The sequence below is a fragment of the Antechinus flavipes genome, chromosome 3 (genome assembly GCF_016432865.1).
Source record: "Antechinus flavipes isolate AdamAnt ecotype Samford, QLD, Australia chromosome 3, AdamAnt_v2, whole genome shotgun sequence".
Taxonomy (NCBI): Eukaryota; Metazoa; Chordata; class Mammalia; order Dasyuromorphia; family Dasyuridae; genus Antechinus; species Antechinus flavipes.
In genome coordinates this window covers 418,207,845-418,226,184 of record NC_067400.1, presented here as the reverse complement: position 1 = coordinate 418,226,184, position 18,340 = coordinate 418,207,845, and the positions used below count along the sequence as shown (strand labels likewise).

Below are 18,340 nucleotides of genomic sequence, written 5' to 3'. Positions count from 1 at the left end.
CCTATGAACAGTCAAGATTATAAACCCCATTCGAGGTAAGATCTATTCTTATGCTTCTTAATATAATACTAACTAACAATTATAAAACAATTTAGAGTTTGCAAGGCACTTTTATGTATATTATTTGCCTGTAGACAGCTAGTGTCAGAGGAAGGATTTGAACTCAGTTCTTTCTAGTTCAAAAAAAAAAAATTCAGTATGCTATCCATTATGCTGCACTATCTCATTCTCCTACGTAACCTAACAGGTGCCTTATACAAGATTGCTGATTAACAGATATTTCTTAGATTGATTGAAACAAGTGGAAAAGCTAGTTCTTCTTCCCCAACCTCTTCTCTAGAATGATAAAGCATTCTTATTCATGAAAAATAATTTTATTCATTGAATAGATGCTTGTATGCGTACTTACTATATGAGTAAGGTACTATTTTGACTTTGTGAGAGCCGCAAAGACATATAGAACATGGTCCCCACCCTCCTGAACCTGTTAAGCAAATGGAACAGAATTCGAAACTCTTATCTTTTCTATCTGTATATCTCCATTTTTTGAGCTAGCAAGAGATTTTTTTTTAATATATGATCAACTTTTTCAAAGCCAAGAAGGAATACTTAAGGATTTGATCTAAAATATTTGGAAATGTGAATAGTTCAATTATGATCTTTACAGAAATTTTTGAGCTGGATGGAATTTTGCTACATAACCTCTGCCTCTGGCCATATCATACCTAAACATTCCTGAACTAGTGAGTAACTATTCTTTTAAAGAAGACCTCCAGGAAATGAGATCAACTTCCCTCATTAACCCATTTTAGTATTTCAGCAGTCTTACCAGTTTTTCCTCTAGCAGCAATTCAGGTTCATTAAATGTTCTTAAGTGAAGAAATCATTAATTATGGAATGAGGCAATTTTATGTGATTTTTTAAATTTGAAAATCAACATCATTTTCATTAAGGAATTTTTTTTTCTTTGTATTCTATGGTGTTTGGGACATAGTAAGCATAAATGCTCATTGATTGATTGTCATTGATATGATTCACAGCTACCATATCCTAATTTTGTCTTGTTTTGCTATATTGCCTTTACTGATTTCATCTTGAAATAAAGAGATCGCTGTAGTCAATAATGGATAAGTCTAAAAAATTCACGATAGCTAGACTTTAAAATGATCATAATTTTGTTTTTGTATGTGTGTCTTCTCAAACATTCAGAATATAAAAAGGAAACAGAGTGCCCATGTAGGCTTGCTCTTAACACTGAATTTGACTTCATACCTGAGACTTCTGTTCTTTGCTAATGCAATGTTCCTAACATTCACTTCCTAATTGGTGCCATGTTAGGTGTCTCGAGGAGCCATGCATATACTCAGACAATAATGATTTTTTAAATTTGTTTTCAGAGATGACACGTTTGTCTTCTCCTATCAGCAAAACCTTCATAGCCTGAAGTTTTAAGCTGTCATTACTTGTCCCTGAGTCCAGCAATGCTGTCACTGTGCAGCAGTAACATTTATCTACCTGGGCAGTAGTAAAACTTCTTAGACTACAGAAGGTATCACTGTTATAATCTATGGGCGGGGTATTCTGTTTCTTTGGCAACAAACATAATAAAAAATTTAACAACCATAAGATTCATTCTTGGCAATGTTCTTGAGATGATTTAATATACTGTAATCAAGGGAAACTATTCTGCTCTTTAATTAAGCCTTGCTGTGGTATACAGACTAGGGAGATACTTGTGGAAAACATTTGGCCAGATTTATAGTATCTTTGTAACTGAAAGGTTGCTTTTATCCTCTTGAACACTCTTTGCATGTTCGGTTTTGCCGAGTTTTGGCTGTAATTTTGCCAGGATGTTCAGTTGCTTAGGCTGTGTATATTTTGTGTAAAGTGATCACAACAAGCAGCCATGGCGTGCTTTGGATTCCAGAACAGCTATGCAAGCTTGCAATTGAAAGCACACTTCCAGTTTGTCAGGGCTTCATGATAGACCTGGTGACACACTAGCCTTTTCACAGAACTCCTCTGTGTGTACTTGAGTGCAGGAAGTGTGGCTTCAAAACTGCTCTGGGGGAAATCGGAGCCATTTCTCTGTAGGCAGCTGTGTTTCCAAGCCTCGATAAGTTGTTTTAAAATTTTTCATAGGCTGCCAGGGTGAGTTTTGTTTTATTTTGATTTTTCAAACATACATTTACAAACTCCCTTTTTCTCTTCAGTTAATGTGGTACTCTCTGAGTGTTCCAAAGAACACATATTATCTGTGTTATTGTTATCTAAATAATATTATCTAAAGATGATATATTATCTAAAGTAGTGTTCTAAGACTATTCTAATAAGACACGCACTAACTGAATTCTTTTCTTTTTGCAGATTTTGTGGAAGTATATTACTTTGTCATTATGAGATGTCGTCTCTCGGTGCTTCCTTTGTGCAAATCAAATTTGATGACTTGCAGTTTTTTGAAAACTGCGGCGGGGGGAGTTTTGGGAGCGTTTATCGAGCCAGATGGATATCGCAAGACAAGGAAGTGGCTGTAAAGAAGCTGCTCAAGATAGAGAAAGAGGTAAGGATTTTGCTTATCTTTTTTTTTTTCTTCCACAATTGGCGTTGATGATATTTATGTAAGTTTTTCCTATCAGAGGGAACATGAAGTCGTGTATGGGGCTGATCCATGGAACTTTCCTGGTCTCATTATGGGAGCCCCATAAATAGAAATTATTGCAGTGGGTGTGCTTTGAGGTTGCATTCTGCTTGGGGTCATCTCAACTGAAAGGATTTCTTTCCATGTTATAAAAGACTTCATGTTCCCTGGCCCTTACAGGGAGCAAGGTGAGATTCAAATCCTTCTTGGAAGCATGGTTTTCACTCCCTTGGTTATTTGGGGGTGTCGCTAGAGAGCAGTATGTGAAGTTTGTATTCTTCTTTTTACTTTTCTCTTTGGATACTATGAGACTTTTATACGCATTGCAGTCACATTTAATCAATTTTGAAAGTTATATTTTATCCTAAGTCTTAAATCCCTGGCACATGTTCTCCACTAGCATCTGTGATCACTTGATTCTGCTATCAACCAACAGAGAAATCCTGCCCTATGAATTAGGCCAAAGACAAGGATCTCACCAGGAAGGAAGTTGAAGTGTATCTGAGCAGTCTGAAGCTTCATCTTATCCACCTTAGTAATTTAATTCAGCATCTTTTAATGTGTTTATTTTGGAAGTGGGCTTTTCAGATTTGGTCTTTTGTGTACAAAGGTATTGTTGTAAAATTGTCCCTTATGTTTATGGCCATCCATGTACAAACCCAGTTTCTACCAACTTCTAACAAAATCCTTTCTTCTCTCAGAGTTCCATGATAGGAGGTCACTGCATCCCAATTCCCCAAATGCTTCTATCTCTCCGTGAAAAGGTTCCAAAATTCAGTTACAGCCAGCCTCAGGACTTGAAACACCAGTAAAGCATGTCATCCTTCATAAGCCTCATATTCATCCTGTGTTCCAATAAATCTGTGCTATCTCCAAGATGCTCCTATTGTGAGGAAATACATGTTCCTTCTACCCATATATCTAATCATTTTCCTTGCAGAAGCACCCTGACTCAGTTACATTACTTTCTCTTTCCTCAACCACCATTTTACTTTGCTCATTCAATTACTGTACCACAATCCCTTGCAAACACACCCAAAGGCTGGCTCTCACCAGCAGGTCAACATCTTAATGTTCTTTTATAGGCCAGGGAGCAATTAATAATTATAGGAATTTGTGCACTCTTTTGCCTTTTAAGTTAGGGCTTCCCCAGAGCCCCAAACCTTTCTGTGCTAAGATTCTTCACCTAGAACATATAAAGGGTAGCTTTTAATAGCTTGATTTTGGGTTTTTTTAAATCACATCACTTATTACATACTGATGCAATTTCTTCATTCTGGCAAAGCATTGTTGTTCCAGATATCTTTATGAAATGAATGTCCCCAGAAATAATCTTTCCATCTCCTTGACTGATATGATTTTCCCCCTATTAATTATTGCCTGTAAGCCATAACAATTGATTAGGGAAGACAACCTAAAGGGCAACACCATAAGGAGTTTCTTCTCAATTTGTCATATGATTACCCTGTGTTTCCACAGGGTAAAGGCAGGTCAGAAGGACTAGGATAAGGCTCCCTTAGGATATCTGTAGGATTTTTAAAGAACTTAACACATGGGAATTTTTAAAAGCACAGTGTACCTAAAAGAGGAGAGAAGTGTGAAGCAAAATTATAGGGTTTGGCTTTTTCTTTTCTTCTTGATGAAAAAAAAAAAAGAATACTAGCCAAATAATAAGAATTTTTTACTCTATACTACACCTAGGACCTTTTATCTGATCAAATCAAAGAACTTTATAGGGGCCGAACCTATCATTTCATTGATATCTGGAAGTTACTCTATCAATACAGGTTGATTCCTATCTTCCTATCCTTGATTGATAGTTGATTCCTATCCTTCTTTGCAGCTTATAGACTTAGAGTAAAAGCTTTTAACCTGGGAACTGCCATAGTCTTTGGATAGATTTCAAGGAGTCCATGAATTTGAATGAGGAAAATTTACATTTTTATTTTCACTAATCTCTAGATGGTCCAGTCAAGAAGACTTATCTTTGTGAGTTCAAATCTGACCTCTGACATTAACCATGTGATTCTGGGCAAGTTATTTAACCCTGTTGGCCTGTTTTCCCAGTTGTATAAAGAACTGAAGAAGAAAATGGCAAACCACTCTAGTATCTTTGACAAGAAAACCCCAAATAGGATCACAGTGTGTTGAACATGACTGAAAAAATTGACTATCACAAAATCTCTAATTAAAATTTAGGATTTCCTTCAATTATTTCAAAATATTAGTCAAAGGAAGGGTCCAAAGCCTTCACTATCAAGCTTTGACATAAAATCAGTCAGGATAAAATCTCTGACTTAGAGGGCTGTTAAACAGATTAAGTGACTTGCCCAGTGTTACACAGCCATTGTATGTCAGAAGCTAAATGTAGGTCTTCCTGGCTAGCTCTCTATCCACTTAGTGACACTATCTATCAAAAATATTTATAGATAATTTATGCCAATTTTTCAGATTGGGAAATTTAGCTCAGATCCTGATTCATGTTGGGAATCAAGGAATAGAAACAAATTTCAGAATTCCTATCTCTTGACTTCACTTTCCTGATTAAAAATGCTTACTCAAATCTCACTTCCAGGATCAAATATAAATTTCTGGTTGGCATTTAAAGCCCTCTGAAACCTCTCCCTAGCCCAGATTGTCCAGTTTTCTCTACATATTGTGCCCCTTCAGCTACCCCTTTCTCCCTCACAAGAGAAAGAAATGGTCAATGGCACTGGCTTCTTTGATATTCATAAAAAAAGATAGTCCATCTTCCAACATTTTCACTGGCTGTCTTTTATGCATGGAATTCTCTCTTTCCTCATCTCTACCTCCTAGCTTCCCTGGCTTTCTTCAAGTCTTAATGAAAATGTTACATTATATAGGAAGCCGTTCCCAATCTCCTCTTGTTGATTATTACCTCTTTATCTTGAATATATTTTGTTTGTACATATTGGTTGTATGTTGTCTCCCTTATTACATTATGAGATTCTTTAAAGACTGTCTTTTGCCTTTATTTGTGTCCTAGAACTTAGCATAATAGACTCTTAATAAATGTGGACTGAATTGTTGTTTAAAATAATAGCTTTTTTATTTTCAAAATACATGCAAAGATAATTTGTAGCATTCACCCTTGCAAAACCTTGTGTTCCAAATTTTTCTCCATCCCTTCCCCCCAACCCCACTCCTTTAGAAAAAGGAGTAATCCAATATAGATTAAACTATGCAATTCTTCTAAATATATTTCCACATTTATTGGCTGCACAAGAAAAATCAGATCAAAAAGGAAAAAAAATGAGAAAGGAAAAAAAAAGGAAGCAAACAACAATAAAAAATATGAAAATACTATGTTGTGATCTACATTCAGTCCCTATAGTTCTCTTTCTGGATACAGATAGCTCTCCAGACTGACTTTTAACTGTTACTTTAAAATAAAAGAAAATCAGCCAAATGAATAATTGTTTTATTTCAGTGTTTATTCAGCAAGGCATATAAATGTGTTAAAATTGTAAGTATATGTCTGCAACTTCATTAGGGAGGCAACCTGCTATAGCAATTTTAATTTAGAGTCAGAAAGACCTGAATTCATATCCTATCAATTAAGGCCCTCATTGTGTGACTCCAGAGAAGTCAGGTATTTTCTCAGTGGCTCACTTTCTTCATCTATAAAATGAGGAGGTTTGAATTGGAGGCCACTAAGGGCCTTTCAATCTCCAATATGTTATCCTATTATACTACTTTTATTTAACTGTGGGAAAGGCTATATGAAGTATGAAACTTTTTTTTAGCTCAACAGCACTAAATGCCACATCCAACTTTATGTATTAACATAAATGCATTATTATTGAGAGTACAACATGCATGTAAATGTAGATAAGCACATGAATAAATACATCACAAGAAATGCAATGTAATATTTTGGCTTTAATGCCTAACTACACTATTTCAGGAGTCAATTCCAATGATATCTCAAGGATTTGAAAACACCCAATTGTAAGGAGGAAATTTAATTTCCTCTTTGATATTTAATTCAGAATTTTTTAAATTGTAAGTGAAAAAGTATTAGCTTCTTCCTTGAGTTTTTCATGAGCCATGGACCATTTTGGATCTAAAGAGTCCTTCTCAGATATCACCTGGAGTGAACTAACCTCTAATCTATGTTTGGTCCAAGCTATACAAAGCAGTTTAGAGACAGGAGAGTCAGGGATCAAACAGAAGTTTAATTTCAAAAAAAAATGGTTTGTAAGCAAGAACACATGTACCAGAGCCCTGCCCTTAGTTGGAGTGTGAGGGCTGGGTTTTAGCTCAGGAAAAAATATAGTTTCTCCTAATATCTTGATATTTCCCCCTTCTGGCCAGAAGGAGGAGCTTTGGAAGGTCCCCTACCCTTCTGGCCAATAAAGGAGAACAGATTTAAGCTAAGATCCTGTGAGAGGTCATTTAGCTCAGGACAAATTGTTGCCCAGGGAGTGAGTTCCTTTAGGGGACTCTTTGGGGAAGCATGTCTCGGGTATCTATGTTAGCATTTGTTTGCTTTTAAGCAGAAAAGAGAAAGGGTACCAATAATGTAGAGGGATAAAATGCTATACAAGCTTGAATCAGGGCCTTAGTGGTTGGGCACATAACAAAAGGGAAAAGACAAAAAACTGGGATAGTATACTCAGCCCTCACCCGCAATCTTGGGATAGCTGTCTCATCTGGCTGTTTTCTGTTTCTGGATTCATACTAGATAAACCTTGAGCTCTCTCCTGGGAGGACTCTGCTATCCACTCAGGAGCAAGGGTTTCTTCAAATGGTCCAGGAGTCCGCATACACGTTAGACAGTTGTGGCAGTAGTCTGAAGGACCTGACAGGTACTCTTGACAATTGTGATTGAATAACAATTGTGAGAAAACCCCTTGCATCAATCTTTGTATCTGAGTTTTTGGTCAGCATAACATAGGTCCTTTGTTAAAAGATTCTAAACAACACATATAGATGATCCAATTTTCCAATCACATGGAACTAGATTCAAATAATGTGATAAAGGTTTCTTCACAATTCCTATAATTGCAAAATTACATTCAGTCAAGTACAGATCAAACTACTTACAAGTCTCACAATGGGCTATTTCTGAGAAAGGAGATTGACATGTCACAAGGTAACCAATAAAACTTAAAATATAACTAAAATCAAGTCTCCTTGTATTCTAGTGATTGAATCTCAATATTCAATCAACCATAATAGTTATTTCTATATATCTTTTCTTGGACAATATTTATTCTCAGGACAGCTCTAAAATGATGAGACAAATACTTTTAAATACTTTCACTTTTTTTATCATTATCTGTACAATTTATATGTAAAATCTTTAATCCAATTTTGAGAGCTTATTATTAAAATATGCTTAAAACCTGAATTTCAATGGCAAATTTGGAAGTCAATCATATATATATATATGTATGTATGTATTTAATTTTTAAAGAAAACAATTTAATTCTTTTGCTTTTCTCAAATTTTACTATTGTATTTAGTTAGAAAATTTTCATATTAATCTTTCTCTCATTACTTTGTTTAATAATTTCTCCTTTAGGAGGATGTCATCCCTTTATTATAATTTGACCTCAAATATAGCTTAAAAATTGTAAGATGTTCATACTTGCATTCTATTATAAATAACTCAGAGATCTTCCAGTATCAATTTATTATTTAATAGATCTAGCATTTTAGCTACAAAACTTCTTGAGTATAGAAATTTGCTATGAAAGGAAAAAAAGGGGCATAGTCATAACTATATCATTTATCATAACAAGGGAAAAACTCTCCTTGCTCTGTTTGACTCTAGGTATGAGTCATATATCACAGCCAATCATGTAGCCACAGAACAGGGTTTAGAATTAACTAGGTGGACAAATTTGTTTTTCAGAAAGGAAATAGCACAATGGGGAAATAGAATAAATAGAATCCTACCTAGGCTGTACCTAAGTTGTCTTCAAAACTTTCCCCAGGAACAAACATCCATCTGTAGCAGTTCCCAGATTGCAGCACATGCTATTTTCTACTATTGGCTTTATGACAATTTAGACAATTGTCCCTGTAGTCAAAGCTCAAAACAATAGTAAGTTACTGTCTGAAGAATTTTTGCCTCAAATAGCAAAATTTCACCAACTTCACCCACCTGAACGTTGCCCTAATGGTTTATATTTCATTTATCTTTAACATATAAATTAAATTGACTCATATTCTGGGATTTTAGACATACAGCAAATATCTGATAGTTGACTCCTCATTAATATGTTGAAGCTACATCTTTAAACCATCACACGTACTTTTATAAAAACCAAGAATTTTAGGTCAAAATTTGCTATTATATGTTATCTGTTTTACAACAAAATATACTCTGCAAGTTTTTAATAGTTTTCAAATATTTGTTTTTATCACATCCTTTTAAAAGCTCAATTCATGTATAACAACATCCAGATTAAAAAATTGCTTTGGTTAATAGCATTCCTGTTATAATAGTCTCTCAAATTTAAAAATATAAAGAATTTAGAAATACAAAAATAACAAATAATATCATGTATTTTAAAAAAAAAAACTTCAGATGATATCTATTCAGTTAATTGCATTTCCAGGTTATCACACATAAAAACCATTAATCTTATTTGGCATTTTAAAATCACTTTAATGTATGGAACAATTACATTCAATTAAAGAAATAATAATAATAATGTAGTGCATAGCATATCCCAGTCACTGTTTTAAGCATTTTACAATCATTAGATTATTGTGATCTCACAACAACCCTGGGAGGTGATGCTTGATAATTTTGCCCTGATTAATGGAACATTGAGAATGGGTTACTAGGATACAAGGAGACATTTATATTAATTAATGTTGGTGATAACTGATCTATTAGTTTGATCTTTTGCTTCAAAATTTATGTTTAACACATATGTTTACCATGTTTAATATATACTGGATTACTTTCCATCTTAGGGAGGAAGAAGGGGAAAAATTGTAATACAAGCTTTTGCAAGGGTCAGTGTTGAAAAATTACCCATGTATATGTTTTGAAAATAAAAAGCTTTAATTAGGAAAAAAAAAAGATTTATGTTTAAGTTTTCTTGGTTACTTAGCTGGCATATAAATCTCCCTTCTTCCAAAGCCCCTCCCTTTGTCCAAAAGGGGAAATGTCAAGATATTAGGAGTCATCCTGTTTTTCCTGAGCTCAAACCCAGCAAAAAACCTGTGCCCTGAGTTTGGCATACCAATAATCCTTTGCACTCACCCTCTGGATGATCTCAGCCACAGCAAAATCCCAGAATTGTTTCTGCTCATGAAGCCCTGTTATGAACCAAACCTGTCATACTGTTGCTGTTACCCCTCATAGTCAGGAGTAATGCTCACTGTGGAGCCCTTGGTATAAGTAATGAGATTCTCCCCATACTAAAGCAGAGTCTCTCTCACACCACCAAATAAATGTAAGGCTCTGGCACATGTGTTCCTGCTTGCAAATCATTTTCCCCATTTTAAAATTAAATTTCTGTTTGATACCCCAACTCTCCTGTCTCTAGTCTGTTATATTTGGTTCCAGCCATCCACAGGTTAGAGGCTGGTTCTATCTGGTTGATTATTTTAAATGCACAAAAGAATAACGCAAAGGATTACAAAGGAAACAAATGACATTGAAATACAGTTATTGATCTATTTATTTGAAAAAAAGTTCATAGACCTTTGGTTAAGGACTCATGCCTTTATTTATAAATATTTTCTATTTTCTATTAACATGTATTTATATTTGTAAGAGAAGCTAAGTGGTAGACTGAATAGAGTGCTGGACTGAAGTCAAGAAATTCATCTTCCTAGCCTCAGACACTTACTAGCTCTATGATTTTGGGCAAGTCATTTAGCAATGCTTGCTTCAGTTTCTTCATCTGTAAAATAAACTGGAAAAGAAAATTACAAACCAGTTCAGTATTTCTACCAAGAAAACCCTAAACTGTGTCATGAAGAGTCAGACATGACTGAAAATAACTGAACAACAAATATATTTTCTTCTTTGTTGGAATATAAACTTCTCGATGGCAAGGAATATTTTATTTTTCTCACTTTACATTGCCTAGCACATAATATATATTTAACAAAAGCTTATTGAATAATTGTAAATCATATTGAAGGAGTTAACATTTATTGAATTAATGGGAGTTGAATGGCAGATATAGCAATATTAATTATTAGAAAAATATATTTACTTTATAAATTATCAGTATATTGTATAGCATATGTTCATATTAGTTGTTAAAATATTGTTAAGATAGCTGAGTACTTCGGTGGATAATGCACTGGACTTGAAGATCCAAGTTTGACTCCTATACTTACCAATTGTGTGGTCTACCATAGGGAACTTATCCTAACTTACTCACTCAGCTTAATCTGTAAAATGGGGATCTTAACGGCATCTTTTTCATAGAGTTGTTATGAGGACCAAAGGAGATGCATGTAAAATGCTTTACAAAATCTTAAACATCATATAAGTGTTATTTTTACTTATTTAACTTATTGTTATTTTTACCAATCTTATTGTATTACTGATATATTTATTTTGACAATAATTGTGGGTTTGTAGGGGCAAGAATGGGCTCCTAGTCTTGTGTATGTAGTTTAGCTGCATTAAAATTAAGAACTTACTTTTGAACATTTCTTTATAGTTTATAAAGTGCTTTTCCCTAGCCCTGTGAAGTAGACAGTGCAAGCATTATTAGGATGCATCTGAGACTTAGGAGAGACTAGGGTGGTCAAGTTGTAGCATTGTTAGAAATAGATCAGTTTTTGAAACTAATTTTTCTGATGCTAAAGCTTTCTATTATACACTGAGTCTTTCTGCTATACTAGGATCTGAGGAGGACACTAAATCAGAAATTTGTTTTCACCTGGCAGAAATGTTTACTGCACCAGGTTATTTTTACTCAATGTGACTTTCCTTTGTGAGAAGACATAAATGTTCCAAAGTAGAAAATGCATAAATAAACAGTTACCAGTTTTGGAAGCTGTGGAACATTTTTCTCCTGCAAAACATACTCATGTAATTAGAAATATAGTGCTTATATAGTGTAGCTCATTTCCAATAAATCTTTAACTTAGAGTTACACAGAGTGAAAATTTATTATTTCTTTTGAAGTGGCCTTTTTTCCTTTCTGCAAAAAGTGGTGGTTTTAGATAAATATTAGATTTGGAAACATTTAATTAAAAATCCTACTTCTGCCAACCATTGTTATGATAAATGACTTTCCATACCCACTCTCATAAATTGTATATATATATTTTTAAAAGCATTGGTAAGGAATATACTGGAGAACAGATAGAATCTTATAGCAAATGAGTAGAGTTAACTAGAAGAGAAAATTGTATGTACTGCTAAATATTGTTACTGTATTGGATATTTTTGCTTAGCTTTTTTGGTTGTTGCCAAAGAGGGTTGTATGGGGATAGAGAATGGGAAAGGGTTGAAATTCCAGTGCTGTAAAGACAAAAGAAACCAATAAAAGATAGCAAAAATAAATAAAATCCTCTTCATGTACCACATTTCACTACTTTTCTTGTTTCAGCATGTGCCTCTGAAGGGCTTAATAGTGGTTTCAACATGGATGTTCTGTAGCCAAAGCTCTGTTGTATTTCTGTTGTAGCCATGGTTCTTCTAACTTGTTTATATTATTTGAACATCTGATTATGATATTTCTTTATTTTATAAGAAGTATTTAAGGCATAAATGAAGAATATAATCCCAGGGATATCTACATATCAGAAGTGTGTGTATTTATATATATACATGTATATATTTATTTATATGTGTGTATATTCATATCTATCTATCTATCTATCTCTTGGTATCCATTTGGTAAATTCTAGATGAGCAGAGAATGACCTTATTGAAAAGAAATGTAAGCAGTAGGGAAGGTGTGTGGATGGGGTGGAATTGAAAAACCTAGTGTTGTTATTGAAAACACTCAAAGGGGAAAGAACTGTACTTTCACTAGTGTAAATGATCCATTAGCTTCACAACCTGAAATTTTAAGTTAATTTCCCGATTTAATTCTTCTCTGGTATTATTACTTTGTTTTATTTGATGATGTTTTGCTTAAGACATGTCTGCACAGACTTCTGGGATTCTGAAAGCCGGTGTGTTTCCTTGAATTTTGTTAGTGTTAGAATAGTATCAGGAAAAAAAAAATTACAAACAAGTAGACAAGAAACAAGATGCATTCTTTTAAGAATGAGTAGAAAGAAATAGAATGTACTGAAATATAAAGGCTTCTCTTAGTTTTACCTAACTTTTACAAGCCATTATTACTTCAATCCCTGATTTCTACCAAAGGCTAACAATGGAAGGAATGTTGGAAGCAGAGAAATTAGTTTCACAATTTTATATATCATTGGATGAAGAGAGAGAATTATTTTGCAAAATATGTGCCTCAGCAAAAGGATCTAGCTACTTTCCTCAGTGAAAGAGGAAAAAACACAGTAAAACAAAAGACAAAAATGGAAAACGAAATGGATACTGAACTTGGACAATACTAAAAATAGAGGCGATCTTTTTTATACACAGTTTATAGATATTGAGTACTTGCTGCTGGCTCTGAATGATTTCCCTTCTGGGAGGTTTTCCATTGGAGAGCAAGTTTAATGTTGTTATTTTATTAGAGTGTTAGAATAGCTTCTATCCCTACTCATTCCCATCTTGCTTCATAAATTTATAAGTTAAAAATTGATTTTGCAAGATCTTTTTTTTACAACCAGAGTTATAGGAATCTCATTTTAACTCCCCATTCTCCTCTTACTTTTCTCAAGAATGTAATAGACAAGGAAGGGAAAACTGAGTCTTTTGCTTTTGTTAACTACTTCAAAAATCTAGCTCTGTATTTGTACACATTGTGTGCTTGATGAATTTTGCCAAAAAGTGAATATCATTCCTATAATCCTTCTATATAATCTTTTTTTTTAAATATGTTTTGAGTCTCTACTCATGGTCATGGACATAGGGCTGAAAGGATGGTCAGAAGCCATCTAGTCCAATTTTCTCATCTATAATTGAGTCCTAGTGAGAAAACCCCAACAAGAGAATATTACATTTTAGAGAAGAATATTACACTTTTTCACTGGTTAATTAAGACCTTAGCCAACTCGAATAAAAATAAGATAATAATGAAAGACCTTAATATTCTTAATCACTTTTGTCTTTGAGCTCTAGTTTCTTTTAAGTGGTAACCTAGGCATTAAGTACCAACTTCTGTATTGAATTCATAATGTAATCACCAAATCCATAACACCACCTGGATTTTAATAAGACTAATAATTGATTATTTGAAATGGCACATTTTTGTTTAAGGATAGAGATGGTAGAGAAAGAGTGGATATGATTTCACTGATATAGGGAACTCTTTGATGAGAAAATCTCCTCTTCTAGAGCAGGTAGGTGCCTTATCTTTATCCTCGTATTTTGGAGAGTTGTATATGTCACTAAGAAGTTAAGTGAGTTACACATTGTCATGCTGCCAGAAATATATTCCAGAGGGAGACCTTGAATCCAGGTTGTCTTCTATCCTAGACCAGTTTCTACTAGTCTGCCTCTCATATTTTATTTACCTAGATTATCGTAGATTTAAAGTTTGAAATTCCCGTTTGGGATTTTCCTGTCAAAAATTTTGGAGTGGTTTAGAAAACAGGGTTTACTCAGAGTCACACCACTAGTAAGTTTCTAAGGCTGGGTTTAAACTCAAGAAAATGATTGAAGACTTGTCACTCTATCCACTACACTCCTAGTTGCCTGCTGCATTTAAGACAAATACCTACTTTCTGAGAAGGAATTGCAAAAAAATGTTTTATAAAAAAGAGGCATTTATTTCACTGTGCCTTAATGAAAAATTGTAAGCTCTTCATGAACTTTCCTGATACCTTAGGAACAATATAGTGTTTGTTTTTTTTCTAATTAGCACTATCCATCAATTTTCCAAAAACATATGTTGAAAACTTTTCATGGTACTTTCCAAAGAATTTACAGATATTTCTGTCATCTGGAATCTAAGACAAAAACCTGAGATATGCAGTTTCAAAAAAGGTATATACTATCTAGAAGGAACCTCAAAAAAAAAAAACCTTTACTACAACCCCCTCATTTTACAGAATAAAAAAAACAGGTACAGGGTAGCCCAAAGTCAGTAGGTAACCCATGACAGAGGTAGAAGAATCTAAGTCTCCAAGTCCAAAACTCTTTGAACTATTCCCTCAATTAAATGATTAAATATCATATATTTACAATATGTACTACAAATATTAATGTCCATTTTGTTAGGATAATTGATAAGGGGGAATAATTAAAGAGAGATATTTAGATGGCATGAAATCAGGGGAAGTGGGATAAACAAAAAGACATGAATTATGTGCCATAGTGTATCTACCTAGATAGTAGCTGTCTCTCTGATTCTAAGGAGACAGCCGTTGTACAGGTCAATAAGCATTTATTAAGGCAAGTCAACAAACATTTATTAAGCATATACTATCTGCCAGGTGCTGTACTAAGCACAGGATAACCACCAGAGAGCTTGTTTAAAAGCACATATCATATTCCTAACCTCTTTAGATATTAAATTTGATTTTTTGAAACATTTGGAGTGTGTCCAGTAAATTTAATCCAAAAACCATCTTGGAAGATGAAGCCTCAGCTAAGACAAACTGAAATGCAAGGAAACAGACTTAGGGGACTGAGAGCTAGGGTAGGAAAGAGAAGAAATCAATTGAATACGAATATAGCCATAATTTTAGTTTTCCCTGAAAAAGTTTTATTGGCCCCACACTTGCATTAGTAAGAAGCCTAAAAGATGCATACTCAGATATATGACACTGCTGCAGTCAAAATAGTGTATATGTTCCACTGAAATTGATATACTGTAATATTCACCTTAGGCAAGTCTAGGAGAAAATTAAGTTGCATCATGCAACTAAAATAGTTTCTAAGGAACTAAAAACCTAAAATCAGAGCCTGATATGGAAAAAAAAATGCAGTCCCCTCCCTTACTCACTTTTAAAATTTTCATAACTTCTGTTTTAAAAGTAAAATAAAATAACCTTTTTTTCTGACAACAAAAAGTTGGCTTAAGATCCTTTCAGACATTCTCTTTGTAAAATTCTATCCAAATAACTTTTTTTTCCTCTCTGAAAACAGTCCCTTTACCTCCAAAATCTTGTATATATCACGGCAATAATATCAATAATATCACGGCATTTGTTGAAGGAGCTCTGTGATGACTTTTTAAATACATAATATTCATTTCCCCCCAATTACATGTTAAACCAATTTTAAACATCTTAAAACCCATATAAATCGTTGACAAAGCCCAGTATTGAGAGATGGAAAGAGAAATCACATTTAAAATAACTGTAGACAATATAAAATATTTGGGAGTTTATCTGCCATGACAAAGCCAGGAACTCTATGAACATAATTACAAAACACTTTTCACACAAATGAAGTCAGATCTAAACAATTGAGAAAATATCAATTGCTCATGTGTAGACTGGGCTAATATAATAAAAATGACAATTCTACCTAAATTAATCTACCTATTCAATGCCAGGCCAATCAGTCTATCAAAAATTACTTTATAGAGCTAGAAAAAAATAATAAAATTAATCTGGAAGAACAAAAGGTCAATAAAATGAAGGGAGTTAATGAAAAAAAAAGTAAGACAGTGGTCAAATAGTACCAGACCTAAAACTATTTTATAAAGCAGCACTTATGAAAACTATTTGGTACTAGTTAAGAAATAGAGCAGTAGATCAGTGAATAGGTTAAGTATATAAGCCAAAATAGTCAAGGACTATAGTAATATAAACCTATAGACTCCAACTTACGGGATAAGAACTCACTAATTGACAAAAATTACTGGAAAAATTAGAAAATAATATAGCAGAAACTAGGAGTAAACCAAAATCTTATACAAAAAATGAATGTTGAAAATTATCTTTAAATGTATTTGAAACAATAAAATACAATTAAGAAAAAAGTTTTTTTTTTTTTTTTAAGTTTTTGCGTTCCTCTCTGCTCACTTTCAATAGGTTACTGAGGCTTTCTGGCTAACCTAATAACTCTGGTCTTCTTAAAATCATCTTGTAATTCATAATTTGTGCTTTCTAATTTCAATTGTGCCCTTACTACATTGAGGCAAACACTGTATTTCTCCCTAAACCTTGCCACACACTTTACAAGAATAATTGTTGCCATTTACTGAGAGTTCCCAATTCTCCCCTCCTCTTTATCTCATGCCATTCAGACTTCTTTCCCTACTATCTTCTTTAGTCCAGTCTTAGATGAATAGGAATCCCTTCTTACCAAAGCCAAACCCTCTATAGACATCTTTGATTCCAACCCCTCCCACCTTCTCCAACAGATCAAATCCACTTGCATTCAAACTCGTTTTCTGATCCTTGTCTCCCTATCTATTGGCTCTTTCTCTATCACTCTGAGACGTCCATGTCTCCCCTATTCTTAAAATGGTCATCTGACAATCCTGGCTATCTATCTTCTTATATCCCTTCCTGTCTTTCTTGACTAAGTTCCTAGATAAAGTCATCTACATTTTCTATTTCCACTTTCTCTCTCCCTCTTCTAAATCCTCCAAAATCTGGCTTTTTAACCCCATCTGTCAACTGAAATTACTTCTCCAAAGTTATCAATGAACTCTTCATTGTGAAATCATGAGGACTTTTCTCAGTCCTGACCCTTCTGAACTTCAATGGCTCTGTAGACCATAAGTTTGGTAGTCTAATATCTCTCTTCTCTCACACTTTCTTTTGGAGCCCCCCAAACACTGAGCTAGCTCTGGCAATGCATGTGCAGAGTATAGTTCTGTTGAGCTGTCCACATTGTTCAAATGCCAAATATACATTTGCCAAAAAGACCATTTTATCAAGAGCTCACACAGGGCAAGAACTCACATAGTGGTTCAAAAAAAATGACATAAGGATACCTCAAGGTCTCACTTAAGAATTTTAGAATCAACTGTATGACATGGATCCACTGGCATAGGACCACCCAGCATGCCATTCTCATCAGAGAAAATGCTGTGCTCTAGGAGAAGAACCGAATGAATTCAGAAAAAAACATGAGATGCACAATTAGAATCCACCAAATGTTCATAGGGGTTCTTTGTGTCTGACCTGTGGGAGAGCACTCCGGGCTCATCTGGTCTGATCAACCACAGTTGGACTCACTGTAACTCGACTAACATAGTGTTGTCGTTTTGGTCCTCTTTGAGAATGAAGGACAACAACCAACCAAACATCAGTTAAGAAGATGATTCTCAGATCTTTAAATCTAACCCTAGTCTCTCCTGAGCTCTAGTATCACATTACCAATTCCCTTTTCTAAAATTTTTCAACTTTTTAAAAAGATTAAATTTGATTCATAAAAGATATATATTTCTCATATGGACAATTCTTGTTACAAATAAAGGCCAAAAAAATGTGGCAACATTGCCAAATGTGGCAACACACACACACATAGACATAAATCCTCTGGTTTTTTGCACTAGAAGTCACTCAAGTTTGAAATGTTCTTCTCTCAATCTTTAGCTTCATTGACTTTTTTTAGGACATAATTCAAATCTTACCTTCTCAATATAATTCAGAGTCATATAACTGAGAACCTCCCCAGCTTATTAGCCTTCAATCTATATTGTGTATATTTTC

The 18,340-nt window shown here is 34.0% G+C and overlaps 1 protein-coding gene across 4 annotated transcripts in view; it reads left to right on the top strand.

Annotated features, from left to right (window-relative positions):
* The window catches only part of MAP3K20 (mitogen-activated protein kinase kinase kinase 20), a 214,700-nt gene that overhangs the window by 24,855 nt on the left and 171,505 nt on the right, over nucleotides 1-18,340 (top strand). For 3 of the 4 annotated variants that reach the window (XM_051991086.1, XM_051991084.1, XM_051991085.1), the window contains exon 2: nucleotides 2,368-2,560. In XM_051991086.1, coding sequence (XP_051847046.1) covers nucleotides 2,402-2,560 — 159 coding nt within the window. In that variant the 5' untranslated portion in view covers nucleotides 2,368-2,401. Of the gene's footprint in view, nucleotides 1-2,034; nucleotides 2,152-2,367; nucleotides 2,561-18,340 lie in introns of those variants that run through there. The other variant, XM_051991083.1, reaches the window with a different exon arrangement.